A 19,513-nucleotide genomic window follows, 5' to 3' on the forward strand; every position below is an offset into this window, starting at 1 on the left:
AACAAAATGTCCACCTTATCAAAATCAACATCAGTGTGTGATATATTTGGCCCCGATTATGATTGTTATCAGGCCATTTAATGGCTGTCAGTAGTTGTTTTCAATACCACTTTAATGCATCTGACGGGGCAAACTGCACCCACCAGTAAGCAAGAAGATGCAGACCCAATGTTATGATTACACTTACACTATGTTATGATAGCATTGTAATGATGGTAGGTTACCCAATGTTTGGTCTCAACTCCAAGTGGTTAGGTTTAGGAAAAAAGGTCTTTTTTTTTAGCCTGTGTGCCTTAGTAGCTCAACAAGTGGATGGAGCTCACATGTACTGGTGCTGAGTCCGACCCACAGCCCTTTTCTGCATGTCCAAATCTCATATCTACTATACTATCAAAAAACACAAAAAGTTTGGTAATAACACATTCCATAACTTTGCTTACATAGGCTACGTCACAAAAAACAACTTGATATGATCTTCTGGTTTCCCACAGCACACAAACTCTGCTCCTTGGCAAATATCCATAAACTGATATAGATGTTCCTATGAACAGTCTTTGTTAGGTGGCTAAAATAGGTTTTGATACAGCAGTACAATGCTTATCATACAGTGACTATATGAGTAAGTACCGTATACAACCCCACTTGAAACAAACCATACAACAGCTAGGATGAAGTTGCTGATTTGAATCAATGTTGTTGCATCTATTCATGTAAACAAAAATGATTACAAAATGCTTAACGATAATCTTCCATGACCCTGAGCGCCCAGTGTGTTTTTTCTTGTCATTGTTATGTAGTGCTTCAACGACTTCTTTTGAAAAAGAAAAAAAACACTCATACAGTTTTTCATGGAGATGTGCCCGTTTGAATTTCCCAACAGCTTGTTTGAATCAACTATGTGAAAGTTAGTAATAAAATATTCGATTCCCTGCTGAGTGTTCATAAAAGAAAATATCCTCTGGGTTTTGTGCTGTAGTCTGATGAGCCCTCTGTGAGTAGAGAGAAATGACCCAGAGAGGGTTAACATGAGCAGCGCTGTGTTCCCTCCTCCTGACATTGACTGAGCACTAAACACACACACACACACACACACTCACAGGCACACACTTTCTCTACAGAGGCCAGCACAGAGCCAGAGAGGAGGGACTGTTTGCAGCTCTGAGAGCCAGCTGTCGTTCGCTCAGCGCTGGGTCTATTCTCCCCCTGACCCCCTCGTTCTCCACTGGCCTCATCCCTCCATGGGACTCCAGACCTGGCCGCCAAGCAACCCACCGCTGTCCTCCATGGCCTGCCTTGAAGTGGAGACCCCTTCCATCTGCAGGGGTAAATTCAAATCAGGTGCCTTTTGAACTTTTTCCTTGTCTAACCCGCGCATGCTTTTCATTGTTGTATTTGTATGTTTTCCTATGCTAAACTTGTTCTAATGTTTACTAAAGCTGTCAGTTGGAGAAGAGGTTGTAGTGACGTAGACTCATCCCCAACAGGAAATGACAGGGCAAAAGTAAAGCTCATCACAATGAGTCATGCCATGCATCGTTCTTACAGGAGAGACTGTTGTGTCCTGATGGATCCTGAATCAAAGTTTCTCTAGAAAAACAGTCACAGTCTGCGAGGGGGAACATGCAGTTTATACTGACTGTGTTTATATTGGCACTGTTGAACTACTATTATGGTTTTCTGTCACATTATATAAGCAACACCTGTAATGTTAGTACACACAATGAGCTTGATTCAGATGGAGTGCAATACAACGATATACTGCAGATCAAGATTCTTATCATTATTTGCATTTTTTATATTCTTTGTCTGCATCCATTAGCGGAAAAAGTGTCCTTGGTTAGACCAGAAGTTGAGTAATAGTGACTTTGTTTTTGTTTCGAAAACGTAACATAGCTTTCTTTAATTGACAACCAATATTACTGCTTCTTTGAAGTAATATTTGATAAACTCCAGAGGGTCATGAGTGTATGTTTAAATTGTTTTTGATTTGGCATGATTTCTAAAATGATGGATGATGTCGTAATATGGCATAAGTGTTATCTTTTCCTGGTTTTCACGGTTGCATTACAGTAAAGTGACGTAATTACGTCTGGACTTACCAGATGTCTCCAGCTCTTCTGGTATTTGCCTTTACCCACTTAGTCACTATATCAACATTACTGATGAATATTTATCAGGAACCTCATTGAGTAAATATTTTGGCATAAGCACCAATAGTCATCCCTATAACATTGCTGCGATATCAATATAAGGGTATTTGATCTAAATATTGTAATATTTAATAATCACATTGCCTAGCCATACTTTTAGGATATAGTAAGAAGATGTATAACATGGCACCAGTTCATAATACTATACATGCTTAGTTTGTGTACATTCCTCTCTGTCAGGGCCACCATGCAAGATTTTCAGGTTTATTCAAATCAACACATAATTCATGATCTGACTAATATTATTGTTTTTAAACAAACACAGACATGCCCACTCATGGACTCACTTCCTTCTTTTTTTAAGACTTTTTGCTGAGGGAAAATTACAACAACTTACAAATCGTCTTAAATTCATTGAGTGCCCATATCATCGTTTATTGCTGCAATACATTTTCGATTTAGATATATTTAAAATGATAATAAAGGTACATTTAACCTTCTATACATTTGTTATATAAAAATGACACTGCTTAAAGGAGCCATAGTATTATAATGTTCAGATCCATATTTGTATTTTGTGTCTCTACAGGTCTCCATACTTTAATGTTCAAAAAGATCTTTATTTGTCTCATACTGTCTGCGCTGCAGCACCTCTTTTCACCCTCTGTCTGACACCAGAGCCCAGTCTGATCTGATTGGTTAGCTGCCCGGCTCTGTTGTGACTGGTCAACCTCTTAGAGATGTCTCGCCTCTTAGCCTATCATGTACAATGTGTTAGAGTGCTAGCCAATAGAAATGAGTGATGTCACTATGTTACGGAAGTAAACAAAGGTGCATAATCGAGGCGTTTCAGGCAGGGGGGTCGAGTGTGTGGGACAGAAACTCAATCTGGGGGCACACAAACCTATACAACACACTACAGGAAAGGGAAGACCCCCAAGAGGCCCCTTCAAGCTTTCCTGATTTTTAATGTCACAATATTAGATGTTCTCTACTCGATTTTTATGCCCAAAAGAATTCCTGATAACAATTTTTGGGATATCTAGAGGAAAACTGAAAAAGAAACGTATTTGTGTGCAGGGCTTTGTAGGAGGTAAACAAAGCAAAAAAAGTAACAAACAACTATGTTTTTAAAGAGGCGCCAGATTATTTGCATGACATAATGGTATTTGTATTATAAACACTTTAATAATAGTATCACACTTCTACAGTATCACACTATCAGTTATTTAGGTTGATTTGTGCTTTGACGTACTGTTAACGTGACCTCCAAATAAGCACTTTCTGAATATACCATACTTCATTTGTGTTCTCCTTCTTCAGTACAAGACAAGGTGTATGAATGATACTAGATGAATGTGCCTTACAGTACATGAGTTGTGACTCCATCATAGGAAAATGTATCAGAATTAGTAAACTCTATATTCGTGGTTTGACTTGGTGTTTGCTAAAATGGGATTGTGTTTAAAGTATTTGGTATTTATGACAGTAAAGTCATCATAACCCAGTGTCACTCTGTTCCTAAACTAAATTCATCTTAATCCGCGCGAGCAGTATCTGAAACCACACCAAACAGTTTTTTTGGACTTTATTTTTACTGGAAAACCCCCCCCCCCAGAAAAGTCAAATAAAATCAAAGTTTTGATGGAAGACCTCCAGGGATGATTTGCTGAGAACAACTTGGTCTGAGATTAGAGATTACATCAGTAGACAGAGATTTCAGCAGAGCTCTCTCTCTGTTTCTCCTCTGTTTACGCTCTGCTGGTGAGCAAGAGAGCGGAGCCGGTTTGCATCGTGGAGAGGTTAGCCAGGGTTCACTTTGAACACAACATGACACAAAATGAGTAGGGACCCCTAGGCATGAGGTGTACCCCCCTACTGGCGCTCAAATTAAACTCTTTATTCTCTTGGAAAGAAGCTTTTGATGCTATTGATATGCAGCAATATGTGCTTATAAATCTTCTAGCCTGTGGCGCTTTTTCCAAATGCAGTGGATATGAATATTGAGACAAATTGATGGCAATTCTTTTGTTTTTACAATCTCCTGGTATGATTTGTCTCAAGCCGCCTGGGTCTTTAATAGGAAACACAGCAGGCGGGCACACTGTGTTCTCTGCCCCACAGTTGATGGGCTGCTGTGAGAGTGGTCTCAGCCTCCCACCCTTTGCCTCTGCACTTGTCACTCTGAGTTCCCTTGCCCACCAGTGGAAGCCAGTGAATGTCCCCTCGGCTCTCCGCGTACAACCGTAGACCCCACCCCCTTAACAACCCCTGAATTTCATGGTTCCCAGGCCTTGTTCTCACAGCTGCCCAGTTTATTTTTGCTAGAGTGAGTCACAGAGGCTTGTTCAGACGCAGCGCATTTCCCAGGAGAGTCGCAGCACGTCTGTGTGTGTTTGTGTGTGAGTGGGAGTAGCTGTTTCCCCTGAGCCACAGAGTAGCTGTAGCAAAGCCGGGTTCACTTCACTACATTGGTTACGATGAAAGGTCTCATGTACCTCAACCCGCTGCCTCATTCGTCGCCATCACCCACCTTCCCCTTCATGTTTTTTCTGCATAAAGTGATGTTATTCTGCTGAAATAACATGTCCACGCTCACTTGTTTATAAATGTTTAAACTGGGATTTAACTACAGTTTATATTGACGGTGTGGGGCCTGCATGCGAGACTCTTATTTCTGCTGAGAGATAGTCAGTCTTTGATGTGCCTCTGCTCCTTGCTTATCCACTATAAGCAAGATTACATTTTCTAAACAATTTAACAAATACACATGACTCACCTTTTGCTGCCGTTATGACCATTGCCATTTTTGCTCATTACTGCGACTGCAGACATTAATCCCTCTCTCATCTGTGTGTATTCTGTACTGTAGATACTTTGTTTGACTTCTCTGTGTATTTGCATCCCAGTAAGAGATACTGACGCTCATTTGGAACTTTTTTTTCCTATCGCATTGCACTGTCCTGAAGTAACTGTAGTAAACTTGTGGGATAAACATCAGTTGAAAGCATGCAGGAAGTGGATTGGATGTCAGTGGTGGTGAAGAGGGAATGCTCTCCGGCCTTTGGGGTGGTTATTGATTGAGAAATAATAAGCATTTTGTTTTATTTGAAGTCTGGCAGGTTTCACAGTTTATGGCAGAGATGGTTGTTAGTACTCAGCGGACTCGGCTCTGAATGGTTAAAGTTCAACTGTGACCTCTGTGTCTCTGCAGTCCTCCAGCTCTGTCTGCAGCAGAGGAGAAGTCGGGAGCAGCTCGTGGAGCAAGGCATCATGCCGCGTGAGTTATCACATCACACACTAACAATAGTTTCACCTAAAGAAATTAGTCGGCAAGAAAGTTACCAATATGTCCAAAATCCCAGAATTCCTTTCTCTCTCATAACAATTCTATACTTTCTGCAGGCATAATATTAGGGATACAAATCATCTGTTTACTTTACTGCATCTTAATCAACAAAACATCTTCGGTGCTTTTGGGGGACATATGTGTAGTTCCATTAAAATAATTTGAGACCCATTTAAACGTCATAATGTTATTTGTGATTATGCTCTACAAAGTGTATTAACCACACCTGCTTTAGTTGTCTTTAAGGCAATGGTTTAGAGTAGCATTATTTTGCACTTTAAGACAGTTGTTGTACTTTTTACTCCACTATTTCACTATTAAACTTCAATTACTTTAAATATTTAGATTAGGTCTCTACAAATTACTCAACAGATAATTAATCAGGAATTTGTATATGGTAAGATTACCTTTATTATTCCCTTGATGTAATGCACAAGCAGTTTATATACAAATCCTTATTTATCAGCTTCAATATCACAGGGATGAGCACATTAATGCATACATCATAATAATACATGTTTATATATTTGTTTGCAATGAGCCAGCAAAATGATTGCTTTTACTTTTTATAATTGAAATGCATGTTGATGCTTATGCTTTTGTAGTCTTTCTTGGTTTTCCTTATCAGAGAGTATTTATACAAAGTGGTAAAAGTACTTTTACTCAAAAGATCTGAGTTCCTCACCCACCACTGATATAAGGTGACAATGTTTGAGCTCACACAGGTCTATCAAAATGTTAAAAAGATTATTTTGCACATCTAACCAATTTATTAGGGAAGTTCGGGATTTTAGAATTGTATATGTTGCATAAAAACATTGTGTACGTCTGCACATGAATCAATATCTTATATATCCTTATCTAGACAGTGTAAACGTGTATTGTCTCATTCAGACTGTTATTGATAGTCATGTTATTGTACTCCTGTAAACATAATGATGAAAGATATTTTCCACTTGTTAGAGTCTAAAATTAAACCGTTGGAAATGCAGGCTTTAAAAAGTCTAATATTGGTTTTGATTTTATAGTTCCGAGATTTAATTCTCTACTCTTGTTCTTGCAAATAAAATGTAATGAATTAAGTGTGTCAATACCTCCATGCTGACTATCGTGCAAACTTACCAGCTTCATAAGATTTAGATGTCACTTCTAGCTAGATTATGACTGCTCTCAAAGTAATTATGGAACTTATTTATATTCATAGGGTATCATTTTCCTGCATGTTTGTGCTATTATATCAACAAGATACTAATTAGTACTTAATTGAATTCTATGTAAAAGCCCTAAAAAGCCTTGTATTTGACTTGAAACCAACAGAAACCCGGGAAAATAATTTAAATATTTACCACAATAAGCCGTCAAGCAACAACAACCCAGTGCCATAACAGAAAGAAAGCACTCGTGCTTTACACCGTCCATCCTCTGATGAGACTGGAGTGGAGCAGACTCAGTCCCCTGTGCTACTCCTAATAAAAGATAAGCTGAATAAGTGACAGAATCATGCTGAAAGCTGGAGAGGTAGAAAGAAAATAAGACCAAGCTCTTTCGCTTCGTCCTGTTTTCCGTTGAGTCTCCTGCAGTCTCTGGCTCCGCTCGGCCCCATGAGTCAGCGCCTGAGCCCGCAGTGGAGGTCAGGGGCCCGGCCAAGCGTGGCCCTCGCTCAGACCTACGGCCATCCTCCACTAAAGCACTCTGCTGCTCCCACTTATAGGCTTATGCTAGGTATGCACTGAGGTTTAGGTGACGAGCAGGAATGTTTTGCTTTCCTCTCTGACACACTCCTAAGAGCAACTCTCCCACTCCAGCCAGTGTGTCTCCAAACAGTGCGGGTGATAGCGGAGGTGACTACTCAGAGCCAGACCTCGTTTAAAACAGGACAAGTTTATTCTGCCAGATCAAAAAGTCACTCTCTGCTTGAGTCAGTAAAGCTGGTACTTCCTGTTTGACTCCCATGAGCTCCTGCTTACTAATATCACACTCATGCAGGCGGACAGAGACAAGAACATGAAATGATGATCTTGAATATGAATAACAGGATGGACTGTCAAGGAAATGCTGACAACATATTAGAGATGGTGAAATGATGCTTATGTGCACTTCATAGTGACCTTTGTATGACACAAATGTTCTAAGCATTCTGAATCAAATGATACATAGGGATATATTTTTATAAAACAGACGGATGTATTTACATTATATAGCAAATGCCCTTCCTTTTGTATTCCAGGCAGAATTCTACTGTCCTTGAGTTTACTGTGTATTATAAGTTGAGCTGAATATTAGCGCTTTATACCTTCAAGGTATCGACCAAAATAACCCAGTCGCAAGTTGAATCGTCCACACTCGAGCAATACCTCTTCAATCCATTCTGTACCAAGATCCCGAGAAGTATTTTTTTTCCTCGCAGCCAATCACTGCAAACGTTTTTGTATTTAATGCAACCATCGATTGGCCCGCTACCGTAAGCAGATTCAACCCATACTGACTCTGTTGCTCTAGTGAAATAGTGAACTTGTATACATTTTTAACACTTCCAAAATGTATTTGTATAGCAATCATTGAGATGGGGTGTTGGTGGCATGTTGCTGCTTCCATTCATATGATGGGTATTGAATGAGGTAATAAAAAAAGTATCAAATGCAGTACAATATTGATAAATCATAATTGTAGGGGAAGTGGTATATGTACTGGTACTGTGTTATTTGAAACAATACCAGCCCTTTTACCGCCAAACGTTTATATTATATTTGCTGCTGATTTGTGTCTAAATGTCAAAAGGACAACATGATTAATTACAGTATATATAAATCTAGCAGAGATGAAGCTTTGTGAGCTGTGAAGGAAGGGACTTTGGTTCATTCAAAATGCTTCCCTTAATCCATAACAAAGAGTAAATGCAGTAGAAATATTCTGTACCTCACATTATTCCACTTACAGCATGTTGTGCATTAACCTCTTTCTGTTTGTAGTTCAATTATCAATCAATGGTTGCTATTCAAAATGAATAACTACAATAAACACCCCAAAGTAAATGGCCTTGGGGAATAAAAAGGGGTCATAATCTAAAATGTTATTTCACCTTTTCACAGCCCTGAAAACACCTGCTGCCTTTCATGAGCAGATTCGCAGCCTGGAGAGAGCCAGGGTAAGACTAGTCAAACTGAAGCTACTGATCGTATTGGTCTAAATCTAGATGATAACCCCAAAATATATGTTATTTATTTGTATTTTCTTACAGACTGGGAGCTTCCTAAAGCACAAACTGTGCAGGAGACCTGAGCGCTCTGAGCTGGTCCGTATGCACATCCTGCAAGGTAATCTTCTCCTGTGAGCTCTTAATGGCTTCTAGATAACAGAGATGAATAAGGTGCTCATTCATCCAATGGCTGTTTCAATTTGCTTTACAAAGTTAAAACCAGATAAATGTCTTTGAAGTGAACATAGAAGTTATGTAGGTCTCCAGTGAGTCACTCTGACAAAGCAGTTAAAGGAAGACTTAACCCCAAAATAATCATTTATATATCAACTACTCACCCTGTGTCTTTTTTTCATATAAATGAAGGGGTGACGGACAGCGACATTGTTGGCTGAATTGAAGTAAATAGAAGCCCTTTTAAAAACTGCAAAACTAAATTAAAATGTTGGTTTACAAACTATCACAGAACTCCACCACTAAAATCCAAGACTCATTCACTCAGTCGTATGATCTCTACTTTGCAAAGACATTCTCTATTGACTATTTAAAACACTTTTAAATAAACATTCTCACGTTAATACAAGTCCTGACGAGTAATGCGAAAAGGCGCTTGTGAAGTAGTGATCTTATGTCTGACTAAATTAACTTTGATGAAGTTTCACTTTTTGTGTGAGTTTGCAAACGGATGATTTGAATTTGAGTGAAAGCATTTAATGACATTTGCTCAGTTAAAAAACGATGTTTCCCTTTACAATGAAATGATTCCTTTGCTTTCCAATCCTAAAAGTAGTGGGTAATTGTCTGTATGAATGTGGTATAGTTTTGCTGTTGTTAAACTTGTGTTCAACACTCGTCATAAAGGCATGTGAGAAAAAGTGTTCTTCAAGAACTCAAGATATTGAAATACAAGTGGTCATTTTGTGGGTAAAGCTTTCCTTTAAAAGTCTAACTGATGCTAGTCTTATCACAGCGAATGATTCTCTGTGTTTTCCCCAGAGACGCAGGCTGAAGCCTCGCTGCAGGCCACACAGTTGAAGCTGAAGAGGGCCCGGCTGGAGGATGATCTGAACGAGAAGCTGGCCCAGCGGCCGGGAGCCATGGAGCTGGTGGAGAAGAACATCCTGCCTGTGGACTCCGGTGTGGAAGAAGACGATGATGGTAGATACTCTGTATGATACATGTGATGATGATACAATGATACACTGTATCAGTATCATCCTCACTGTCAGCAGACCTGAGCCTTCCAGAGTGTGTTGTAGCCCTCTTTGGTGCCAAGCTCACCACCAACAGTTGTGTAACGGCCAGTTAACTTAAGCCAGCATTGCAGGCACATGTTTTAGCTGTTACTGGTGTTATTACACATGCTTGACAGATTAACGTCACATTTTTTAACAAACATTCATTGAGCCCACTGGATGAAGCCTACGTACTTTGGTGATACCGTGGCTTTACCTCTAGTACCACCGTGAAGTTGACATTTTTGGTTATTAGTGAAGATATCCCAAAAACTTTTGGATAGATTGCCATGAAATTCAGCCCAGATGTTTACTTCACTCTTAGGACAAATCGTAAACACTTTGGTCATGAGCTGACTTTTCATCTAGCACCACCATAAGGGCCAAACATCAAGTAGCTCCTCTATATGTTAAGTACTAATTAACAAATGTTAATATGCATATACGCTAAGTACAATTGTGGAAATATTTTACATGCTTAACATCAGCAGATGTCTTTGTTAGCTTATTCAGCTCTTCTGTGTTGTTGTGTGTTCATTCAAGTGATGGCTTTTTTACTATTTAGTTATAACTCATAACTCAAGTTTTCTTTTATGGAAAAAAAAACGAACTTTCTTATAACAATTTGAATTTAAGTGGAGTGCCATAACCCAAAATCCAATGAGTTTCCTTTAGTTAAGCTGTGGTTGCTAATGTTTGATTCTTGCCCCACAGGTGGTGAGGTAACCTGCTCTAAGCCAACAGACATCTACAACTTTGATGAGGACAGCAGCGATGCATTATCACCCCCACAGCCTGCCAGCCAAAAGTCTTCCAGCTCCACGTCTGCCTCTCCAAAGGAGTCTGGAGGGACTGAGGCCACTTCCACTTCCTCTAATTTAAACTCTCCAGTACAGGTACAACAATACAATGAACATTTACAATATATAAATTACAAACAACTATTAAAATAAAGGGAAGAAGCTTCTCATGTGTAAGAGAACCGCAGTGACGCATCCTAAAAGTAAGTTAGCATTTTTACCACGTCAGGTTCCTTCGACAAAAAGCAATGCAATTTCTCCATAGGATTTTGGAAAATAGCTCCAAATAAGGTCTGTGTTTGACACAAATTGAAGAGACGGATCACGTTTTGTTCTACGACATTAAATCCATCAGCTTTTTGAAGAGTTTACGTGTCTAAAAAACGATGGTTGAAGTGGCTGAATAGGACTACAGAAGTTGTCCAGGCCGTTTTACGTCATTACACCGAACACGTAAAACACTCCCGCGAAGTTTGAAAGCAAGTACCTGCCTCCTGATAACTGTTCAAACAAACGCTTCAACTTGTACCATTTACAATCTGTATGTTTGAATATGGATCTTAAGTCGGCGTGACGTTGAAGCAGCGACCCTGCTGTAGTTCCTTTATAGCATGACGTTAGCATTTTGCTTCTTGCGACTAGATTTATGCTTCGAAAATTATAAAAGTAGGATAGACATGTGGATATTATCTGGCTGAACAAAACGTGATCCGTCTCTTAAATGTGTCTCAACCACAGATCTTATTTCCAGCTATTTTCCAAAATCCTATGGAGAAATTGCATTGCTTTTTGTAGAATGAACCGGAAGGAGTTTACTTCCGGGTTTTAGGACGCGTCACTGCGGTTCTCTATTGAGGCCCTATTATTTAATGTAGGGTTTTCCCTTCCTGTAGTGTGTTTGTGTGCATGTAAATGGTCTGCAAAGGCTAAAATCACACCCCCACCCGATGCCTGAACGCCTCCATTGGTCTTCTTTGTTTACTTCCCTAACATAGTGACATCACTGAAACACTGGCGCTTCTATTGACTATCAGTCCAACACATTGTATGTTATAGGCTAAGGGGCGGGACATTTCTAAGCGGTTGACCAATCACAACAGAGCCAGCCAGCTAACCAATCAGAGCAGACTGGGCTCTGGTTTCAGACAGAGGGTGAAAAGAGATCCTGCAGCAAAATAAAAAGTATAATATTTAAAAATGATTAAAATAATACTGCTTTAAAGAAGGCTGTGGTAGCCATTTTGTACTTATGAGAAGACAATTCGAGACTTGATTTGAGGCAAATACAAGGAACTTTTAGTTTTATCTTTAGCTCTATTATTTTTATTATAATTTAGTGGAATAGGAGTACCTCTGCGTCATGCTGATAAGATCTTAATCTGGCTAGTGTCTGTATTAGTTTTGGAAGTAAGTGAAAAGAAAGAAAGAAAGAATCAACTTCTTTTAAATACCATATCCCTTAATGATGGTGAAATAAAGTTCACTTTTTTAAGCCACCAACAAAAGTACATATATGTATGTAAAACCATTTCTTTAAATGTATTTCCTAAATAAACTAAACATATTACATACCAGTCCAGGATGGAGAGTCGATTAAGGATTGTTTTTGAATTCTCTACATGTGTTGTATTGATTTGTTCTTTGGTCAAATTATTTTCTTTTTTCTTTGTTGATCCTGCCCCAGTATACGACATAACCACTAAGTATAGCCTACGGAAAAAATTATTTTCAGAAGGCTAGTTTTTTTTCAAAGGCTGACATGCTGCTCACTGCCAAAGTCTGCCTCTTCAAATGTAAACATGGCTATTCCAGTCTGCGAGCCTTTAATTGTTTGGTCTAATGTTTTGTCAAAGAAAATCAGACTCAATGACTTTATTACAAATAAAGCCTTCTTGCTGATGGTTTTCTTATGCAAGTCATATAGAGGCATTACTATTGAAAAACTCCTTTTATATATACATATGTTTTACTGTATCTAACAGACACGTTCCAATAAATGTGTAGACACATTTTGTTCTCATGCTTCTACGTGTTTATCAACCTGTGTCTTGTTATATCATTCCAGTTGAGGTACTCTATCTTCTTGCTCAGGATGATGACTAACAGGCGTAGCGGCTTCACTGTTCTTACTGAGCGGATCATGTGGTTTCTCTCTGTCTCTTCTGTTCTTAGCGCTTCCCCCCACCTCCTAACACACAGTGCACATCAAACGCAGTCAGCCCTGTCTCCACGGGCGAGCGACAAAACCACCAACAAGCCTCTGCACCTCAGCCAATCACCAGCTCTGTCCCAAACATCACCCCGGGGCCACTTCTTGTAAAGGTGAGCTGCAGTTTACCGAAAAGGAGAAGCTTTCCTTTTATTAAGGATGAGTTAAGTTAAGCTGTACATTCACCTAGAGTCTTTTTATATTTACACCCAGCCGACATGAAAGACCTCAGTCACGGAGCTCAATTTGATGTATTGCCTGTTTTTGTTTTGTTTTTTGTTTCCTTTGGAAATGTGAAGAGTGTTGTCGGAAGACACAGAGTCTGTGTTTTGTCATTTTTTAAAGTGATATCAGTTTTATGGTAAACTGAAAGTCAGCATACAGCCAAGTAACTTCAAAGAACAACAGGGTCATTTAGCAAATCCTTAGGCTGGGGTCTGTGCCAGCCACAGGTTGTCTTTGATTTCAGGACAGAATGGCCTGAAATCGAAGGATGGGAGTGAGGCAGTAACGTTTATTGCGTTTATCATAATCCGGTTATCCTCTGAGCATAGGGTGAACTCTGCCTCCCTTGGAATACCGAGGAGGAATGAGTTTGACAAATTAGAGGCCGGTTGCTTGCTTAACCCAGCTTGAGTTTCTGGTTTCATAGCAAGAACCTGCTGCTCCTGTGCCAAGCCATTTTCCTGTGTATCCTGTAGCTGCAGGTGGTAAAACAATAAAGGTCACATTTACTACCCGTTTCCTCATCGTGCAGTTCTCCTCGGGTGTCAGAACAATGTTCTACCTTAATGTTTCAAACTATAAAAGTCAGGTATCAGTTCCAAGTCTTGCAATGTTGGAACTGGCACTGCTTACTCTGTTACCTGATAAACTGGACTGAGATCAGTTCCAGGAATCAAATATCCTCCAGATGGTCCTCTCAGCTTTGACATGCTCCTTTTCTTCTGTCTTGTGTTCTGCAGCAAAGCTTAACCAAGCTACCCGGGGATAAAAGCCGCAGCAAAAAGAGCAAAGAGCCCAAACCGCGGGTGAAAAAGCTGAAGTACCATCAGTACATTCCCCCGGACCAGAAGCAGGATCTCAGTGAAGTTCTGATGGACTCGGCTTACGCCCGTCTGCTGGAGCAGCAGCAGCAGTTCCTGCAGCTTCAGATCTTAAACCAGCAGCAGCAGCAGCAGCAGTACAGCTACCAGGCCGTCCTGCCCGCCACTCTCAAGTACGGCTCCATGCAAAATGGCTTTACACCCACGGCCCTATCAGAAACGTCGCTATCAGAAAAAGATTGTGACTTGTTTTGGAAGTAATATGGTCTTTGTTTACATTAGCAAGCATCGCTAACACTCAGAGCTAACCTTTACTGGAGAGAGTCTGTGTAAAAAGGCCGGATATAAAAAGGAACTCACCTTGTGGTAAACCCGCAAGAGAAAAAGCATTTGAGCTCCCCCCTCTCTTTTTTTGGGGGGGGGGGGGTGAATTAGTATGAGGCATGGTTAGAATGAGTGATCTGATTGGTATTTTGAGCAAAAAACTTCATAGACATGTTTTTTATATATTTGTATATATCTGAGAACTGTAATATATGCCTAAAAATAGAATAATAGGAGACCTGTCTATATCAAAGACATGCATTACAACTAAATGAAAACACCTGGTTTTACATAAACTAATAACTATTTATCCCCAGCTGCTGTTTGTCTCATATATTCTACATTTCCTGCTGATGGCTCTTCACATGGAAGCTGTTGATTGTGAGAAATGGATAATAGTTTAGATTCCATCCCTGATCTTTCCTCCCTTTTTTCCCATCTTAAAACAACAGACCAACTACTGAGGTACAAAGCAGCTGCTGCAGAGTTGCTCTGAGAGGAAGCGCTGCGTCTCCCCCTGTGCACCCCCGACACACTCAGACCAACCGCAGGCCGGATCACTTACCAGCTAACCTGGATGAGATGAAGGTGAGATGTTGCTGCCTGCACACAGTCTAACACTAATATGCACCTCAAGCATGCTGCAGACGAGAACGAGCTAGATGTTAAGGAGGTATTTTACCTTTATATGTTATCTTTACAGGTTGCTGAGCTGAAAATGGAACTAAAGCTCAGATCTCTGCCTGTTTCTGGGACTAAGACAGATCTAATCGAGAGGCTGAAGATGTATCAGGAGAACTCTAACCCCCAGACCGCCACTGAGACCACAGCCTCACAGTCTGAAAACATAAGGTTAACCCCGCCTGTGTCCCCCATATCCTCCAAGGTGTCCAGTCTGGGCATTGAGGACAGCCCCACCAGGCTTCCTGATGCTCTGTCTGCAGCCCCCTGTGTGACCTCCCCGCACAGAGCTCCACAGGAGGAGAGTCCCACCGAGAAGAGGCCCTTTTTTAAGGACTCTGAGAAGGACAAACGACTCCACGAGAAGCAGCGGCAGATTGAGGAGCTGATGCGGAAGCTGGAGCGGGAGCAGAGGCTGGTGGAGGAGCTGAAGATGCAGCTGGAGGTGGAGAAGAGGAGTCAGCAGGGAGATTCTCCACCTCACCGCAGCCCTCTCGCTCCCTTCAAGGTCAAAGAGGAAAACTTGTCAAACTACTCAGTGTCTTGTGGTTCTCCTGGCCTTCCAGTGTTGGTCAAACAAGAGGAGGCGGGTCCTCAGAATCAATTTATCAACCAGACAGTGCCTGAAAGCGTGCAGCGAGGTCAGGCTCAGATCATCCTGGCTTCATCCCATCCTCCCTCAGCAGGCGCGATCCAGCTCCCTCCCAGCAGCATTCAATCACACACTACTGTTAGCAGCGCGGCCCCAGGCCTCATCCAGACGTCTGGACAGGTGCCACAGAAAATAGAGGCCTCAGCAGCGCTACAACAGCACTGCAGCGCTCAGACTCAGCCGTCCACAAAGGTAAGAAAACATACGCGTGCTCGCATAGCCTCGGTCCGTCTCTGTTTTACTCGTCACTATCAGCTGTGATTTTAAGCTAGGTTTGGATTTCTTGAAAACGTGTGAGTTGTATGTTATCATCCGTGTGTGTGCGTGCACCTGAAATCATAAAGTGTGCTTTCCATGCAGTTAATTCAAGTTAGGTTGCACGTCACACATCTGCTGCAGTGTTTATGATGGCTCCGGCTAATCAAACATCAGAGGGTTTTTTTAACTTTATTGATGATCTTTCACGGGTAATGCATCTTTGTTGTTCCTATAATAATAACCCTTCCTTATTCACATCAAAACAAGGCTTGTGGAAACTGGAGCAGGCGCTGAGTGGAGGCTGACAGCAGTGCCCTCTGTCGTCCCTCTGCTCTGAGCCACACTAGCAGCCAGAATTAGCAACAGAAATAGCAACTCAAAGCTAGCTGGGGATAACACTCATACTGCTGTCAGTGTGTGGGGGGGGAAGATGGTGAGGCTTTAACTGATGAGGTACCTAAGAAAAGTCAAACAAAGATACATTGCTAAAAACCTGGAAGTGATGAGCAATCTTCAATTCATTGAGGTTGCCCGTAATTGTGTCCCTCAAAAGCAGCTTGGTTGCGACAACAGACGTGTATGTTGCTCCCACAAAGACAGTGGGTGTTGTGATGCACAATGTTGCTAAAAACTGCACAGCTCATTCACTTTTCATTCAGATATACCTGTTTTTTTCGGAGTCATGTGTCATAAAACACTTTTTGCGATCTTGCTCTTATTTGACCTTGTATTTCCTCTTGGGTTTCTGTATGATCATACATCAAAGGAATTTCTTTATATTTGAAAACCTACTTGGCAATAAACTGAATTCTGATTCTGAATCTGATCATTTCATTGGATAATGTGTTGCTGACCTATCTCACTGTCCCTGCAGACATGGATGATGGGTAATGCAGCACAAAGCTTACTCGAAACATTCCCAGCCAGTGGTGGTCCTGTAGGAGCCTCCTCCAGCCAAGCTGGTCCTAAGGATGCTACTAATAAGGTACTTACTCTATTTGTCTGAAGGACATTATGACTCCTGATTTATTTACGTATCGATACAGCGGCAAGTGCATTTGAATGATGTTGTCTCTTTTCATTTGGACTGAGCCTCTGTTGTCTTCTCCTCTCTTACAGTCTCCCAGCCAGCCAGCGTCGATCATGCCAGACCATGTGTCGAAGTGTAAAGACCCGCCACGCTACGAGGACGCTGTAAAACAGACACGCAGCATGCTAACAGCTGTTCAGGTGACAATATTCAATAGGAATGTGTAATTGCTTCCTTAGCTAGAGCAGTTTCTTCCCGTGTGGTCTCCTAGGCATATGATGCTGCAGTTAATACTGGGTGTTTACTTTATTGTGTTTTAAAATTTCAAGGGTGATTTGGAAGAAATATTTAATTAATTGAATATTACATTTAATTATTATTTTTTTGTCTTGATATTGCAATTGTCAGATGATTCATATACTGAATGCAACTATCATTTTGGAACATATATTCTAACTTGTATTGAAAGATATTGGAAAATGATCATGCAATGAAATGGTCTTTTTTGCCAGGATCTTTCAGAAAAGACAAACAAGTATCAGAGTAAGTTTTGTAGGCTGAGAAACCTTCGCAGAACCACCATTGATGTAATAATTACGCCTCCTGCGATTTAATAGTAGTGTTCCATAATGTGATTTCAATAAATGTCCAATACTAACTCAAATAATGTTTAGCTCCATTGTGTTTCTAAACTATATGTTTGTTTGATGTGTTTGAAATGTTACGTAATCTACACAGCTTAGGGGCGGTGCAGACAAAAGGCAACAATAAGATGTAGAGTAGTAAGGTAACACACTAAAGAATCACTATTGCTGCTGTCTTAAACACGGCTCCCTTGGAAGTCATGTTATCTTAATGGGACTTGTCTGGTTAAATGAAGGCTTCATTAATGTATAAATCAAATGTATAATACACTATATCATTGACATTGTTTCTATGGCCACTCAAACATTTACTTACCTTCCTTATTTCTCTGCAGGGTCCCAGCGCAGCCAGCCAGCAGATGGATGACTTGTTTGATGTATTAATCGAGAGCGGTGGTGAGAATAATGCAACCTTTCTTTTTAGAACGGACTGGGACATAAAGTATTTTTTAGCTTTTTGGATTCTCACCATGACCCTTTGTGTCCTTGTTCACAGAGATCTCCCCCTTCATCAGGCAGGACCCTCCCTGCCTGGACAAGCCTCTCCCTGTGACAGCCAGTGTCACCACCCTACCCATCAGCACGGCTCTGTCCCGCCCTCCCCCTGTGGTCCAGGTAGCCCAGCTTCCTGCAGCGCAGCTCAACCCCTCTGCCAGCTTGGCGGCCCTGACCTCCGACACCCAGCTGGAGACCCTGCTGGCTGCTCACACGGAGCCCCAAACTCTGACTCTGCTGGAGGAGCTGCACTCCCCCGTGGTCAGCATGGAGGTGGACTCCCCCTCCGCTTCGCACTTGCACAGCACCAACATGGACAACATGGATTGGCTGGACCTCACCCTGTCTGTGCCCGCGGGGGGGGTCAACCCTTTGGACATGTCAGCGCCGGTGGGCGTCTTCTCCTCCGACTTCCTGGACTCACATGAACTGCACTTAAACTGGGAGTGACCGAGGAGATTTCACGCACCTATCAGACGATTTTTTTTATGCAAGGGAGGTAATTTCCTGTGTGGAGAAATAAGTGCTTTTTGGAGGTGGGGGCAGCTCTGTTTTGCTTTCTGCCCCATAATAATCAGCTCAGTAATAATCGAATATGTGCTGCATCAGTTAAGACGTTCCTGCATTGCTTCCTTTGAGGTCTTTACAGCCTCTGATTGTAATGGGAGACTGACATTAAGTAGGACTGGTACTGGCAGATTAAGATGACAGTGGAAGGAGCTTTTAAAATGTCAATCTTAAATAATTCCACTGTTATTGCTTTCCTTTCGTCCTCCGATCGTAATGAATGTACAGCGTTTTATTGAATGTTGTAAAAGCTGAAAAAGCAGGAGATATGTCCTAATGCTGGTTAAAGATAGGACAAACACTGCATGTAGCTGGGGGGTGTTATGTTGTTCACTCCACCCTGTCTTTCACTATCAAAACAGATTGTAAACACACACCTACTCAATGTGCCCCCTGTGTAAGTGTAAAATGTGAAGCATAAATCAGATGTTTATATGATAGTGTGAATGTGATAATGATAGGATATGAGCCCGCTGAGGTAACATAGTGTCAAATGAGTCCGATCAACCCAGGATTTACTGCAAAAAATTCAATGTCTCAACCAGTTCTGACAAGAATTCTAGCATGAGCCAAATCCTGCACACTCTTTGTAAAACCAATAGTCCCAGGGCACAACATTTGCCAAATACTGGTAAAATATGCAAATTGCTACAGTAGATTTGCATTAACTACAGGTCCAAAAACACCAGTGATATATGGACTGAAATCTGCAATTTTACTAGCCTTTTTGCTTCTGGACAAAAAAGTTATTTTTGCACCCTGCCTTTGATATTAAAAAACAAAACACTGATTAGGAGACCTCATTATCTGCTGTGCTCTTGATCAAAATGACCATTCATCGACTCTTCATGGGTTAAAATGATTCCATACATGCCTG

The 19,513-nt window shown here is 41.1% G+C and overlaps 1 protein-coding gene across 5 annotated transcripts; it reads left to right on the top strand.

Moving 5' to 3' along the window:
* The first annotated feature begins 1,108 nt into the window (after positions 1-1,108).
* mrtfbb (myocardin related transcription factor Bb) lies at positions 1,109-19,434 on the top strand. Of its 5 annotated transcripts, none has more exons than XM_034220097.1 (14): positions 1,109-1,338; positions 5,365-5,430; positions 8,589-8,644; positions 8,738-8,813; positions 9,692-9,853; positions 10,645-10,826; positions 12,903-13,052; positions 13,905-14,158; positions 14,762-14,897; positions 15,013-15,834; positions 16,775-16,885; positions 17,020-17,130; positions 17,910-17,970; positions 18,071-19,434. In XM_034220097.1, exons 1-14 carry the CDS (start codon positions 1,239-1,241, stop codon positions 18,517-18,519), a joined length of 2,736 nt encoding a protein of 911 aa, XP_034075988.1. In that variant the 5' UTR covers positions 1,109-1,238; the 3' UTR covers positions 18,520-19,434. The 5 variants fall into 5 exon arrangements, with proteins under 5 accessions (XP_034075988.1, XP_034075989.1, XP_034075990.1 ...); XM_034220098.1 differs by having other exon boundaries at positions 1,109-1,323; positions 18,071-18,519; XM_034220100.1 differs by lacking the exon at positions 1,109-1,338 and adding an exon at positions 5,192-5,219 and having other exon boundaries at positions 18,071-18,519.
* The last annotated feature ends 79 nt before the right edge of the window (positions 19,435-19,513 follow it).

Source organism: Gymnodraco acuticeps, unplaced genomic scaffold (assembly GCF_902827175.1).
Source record: "Gymnodraco acuticeps unplaced genomic scaffold, fGymAcu1.1, whole genome shotgun sequence".
NCBI lineage: Eukaryota > Metazoa > Chordata > Actinopteri > Perciformes > Bathydraconidae > Gymnodraco > Gymnodraco acuticeps.

Excerpts from the sequence above, each read along its gene's own strand:
- mrtfbb (XM_034220097.1), top strand. The coding sequence starts at position 1,239 with ATGGGACTCCAGACCTGGCCGCCAAGCAACCCACCGCTGTCCTCCATG. Across the intron at positions 8,645-8,737 it reads GCAGCCTGGAGAGAGCCAGG|ACTGGGAGCTTCCTAAAGCA; the intron begins GTAAGACTAGTC and ends ATTTTCTTACAG. Across the intron at positions 14,159-14,761 it reads GTCCTGCCCGCCACTCTCAA|ACCAACTACTGAGGTACAAA; the intron begins GTACGGCTCCAT and ends TTAAAACAACAG.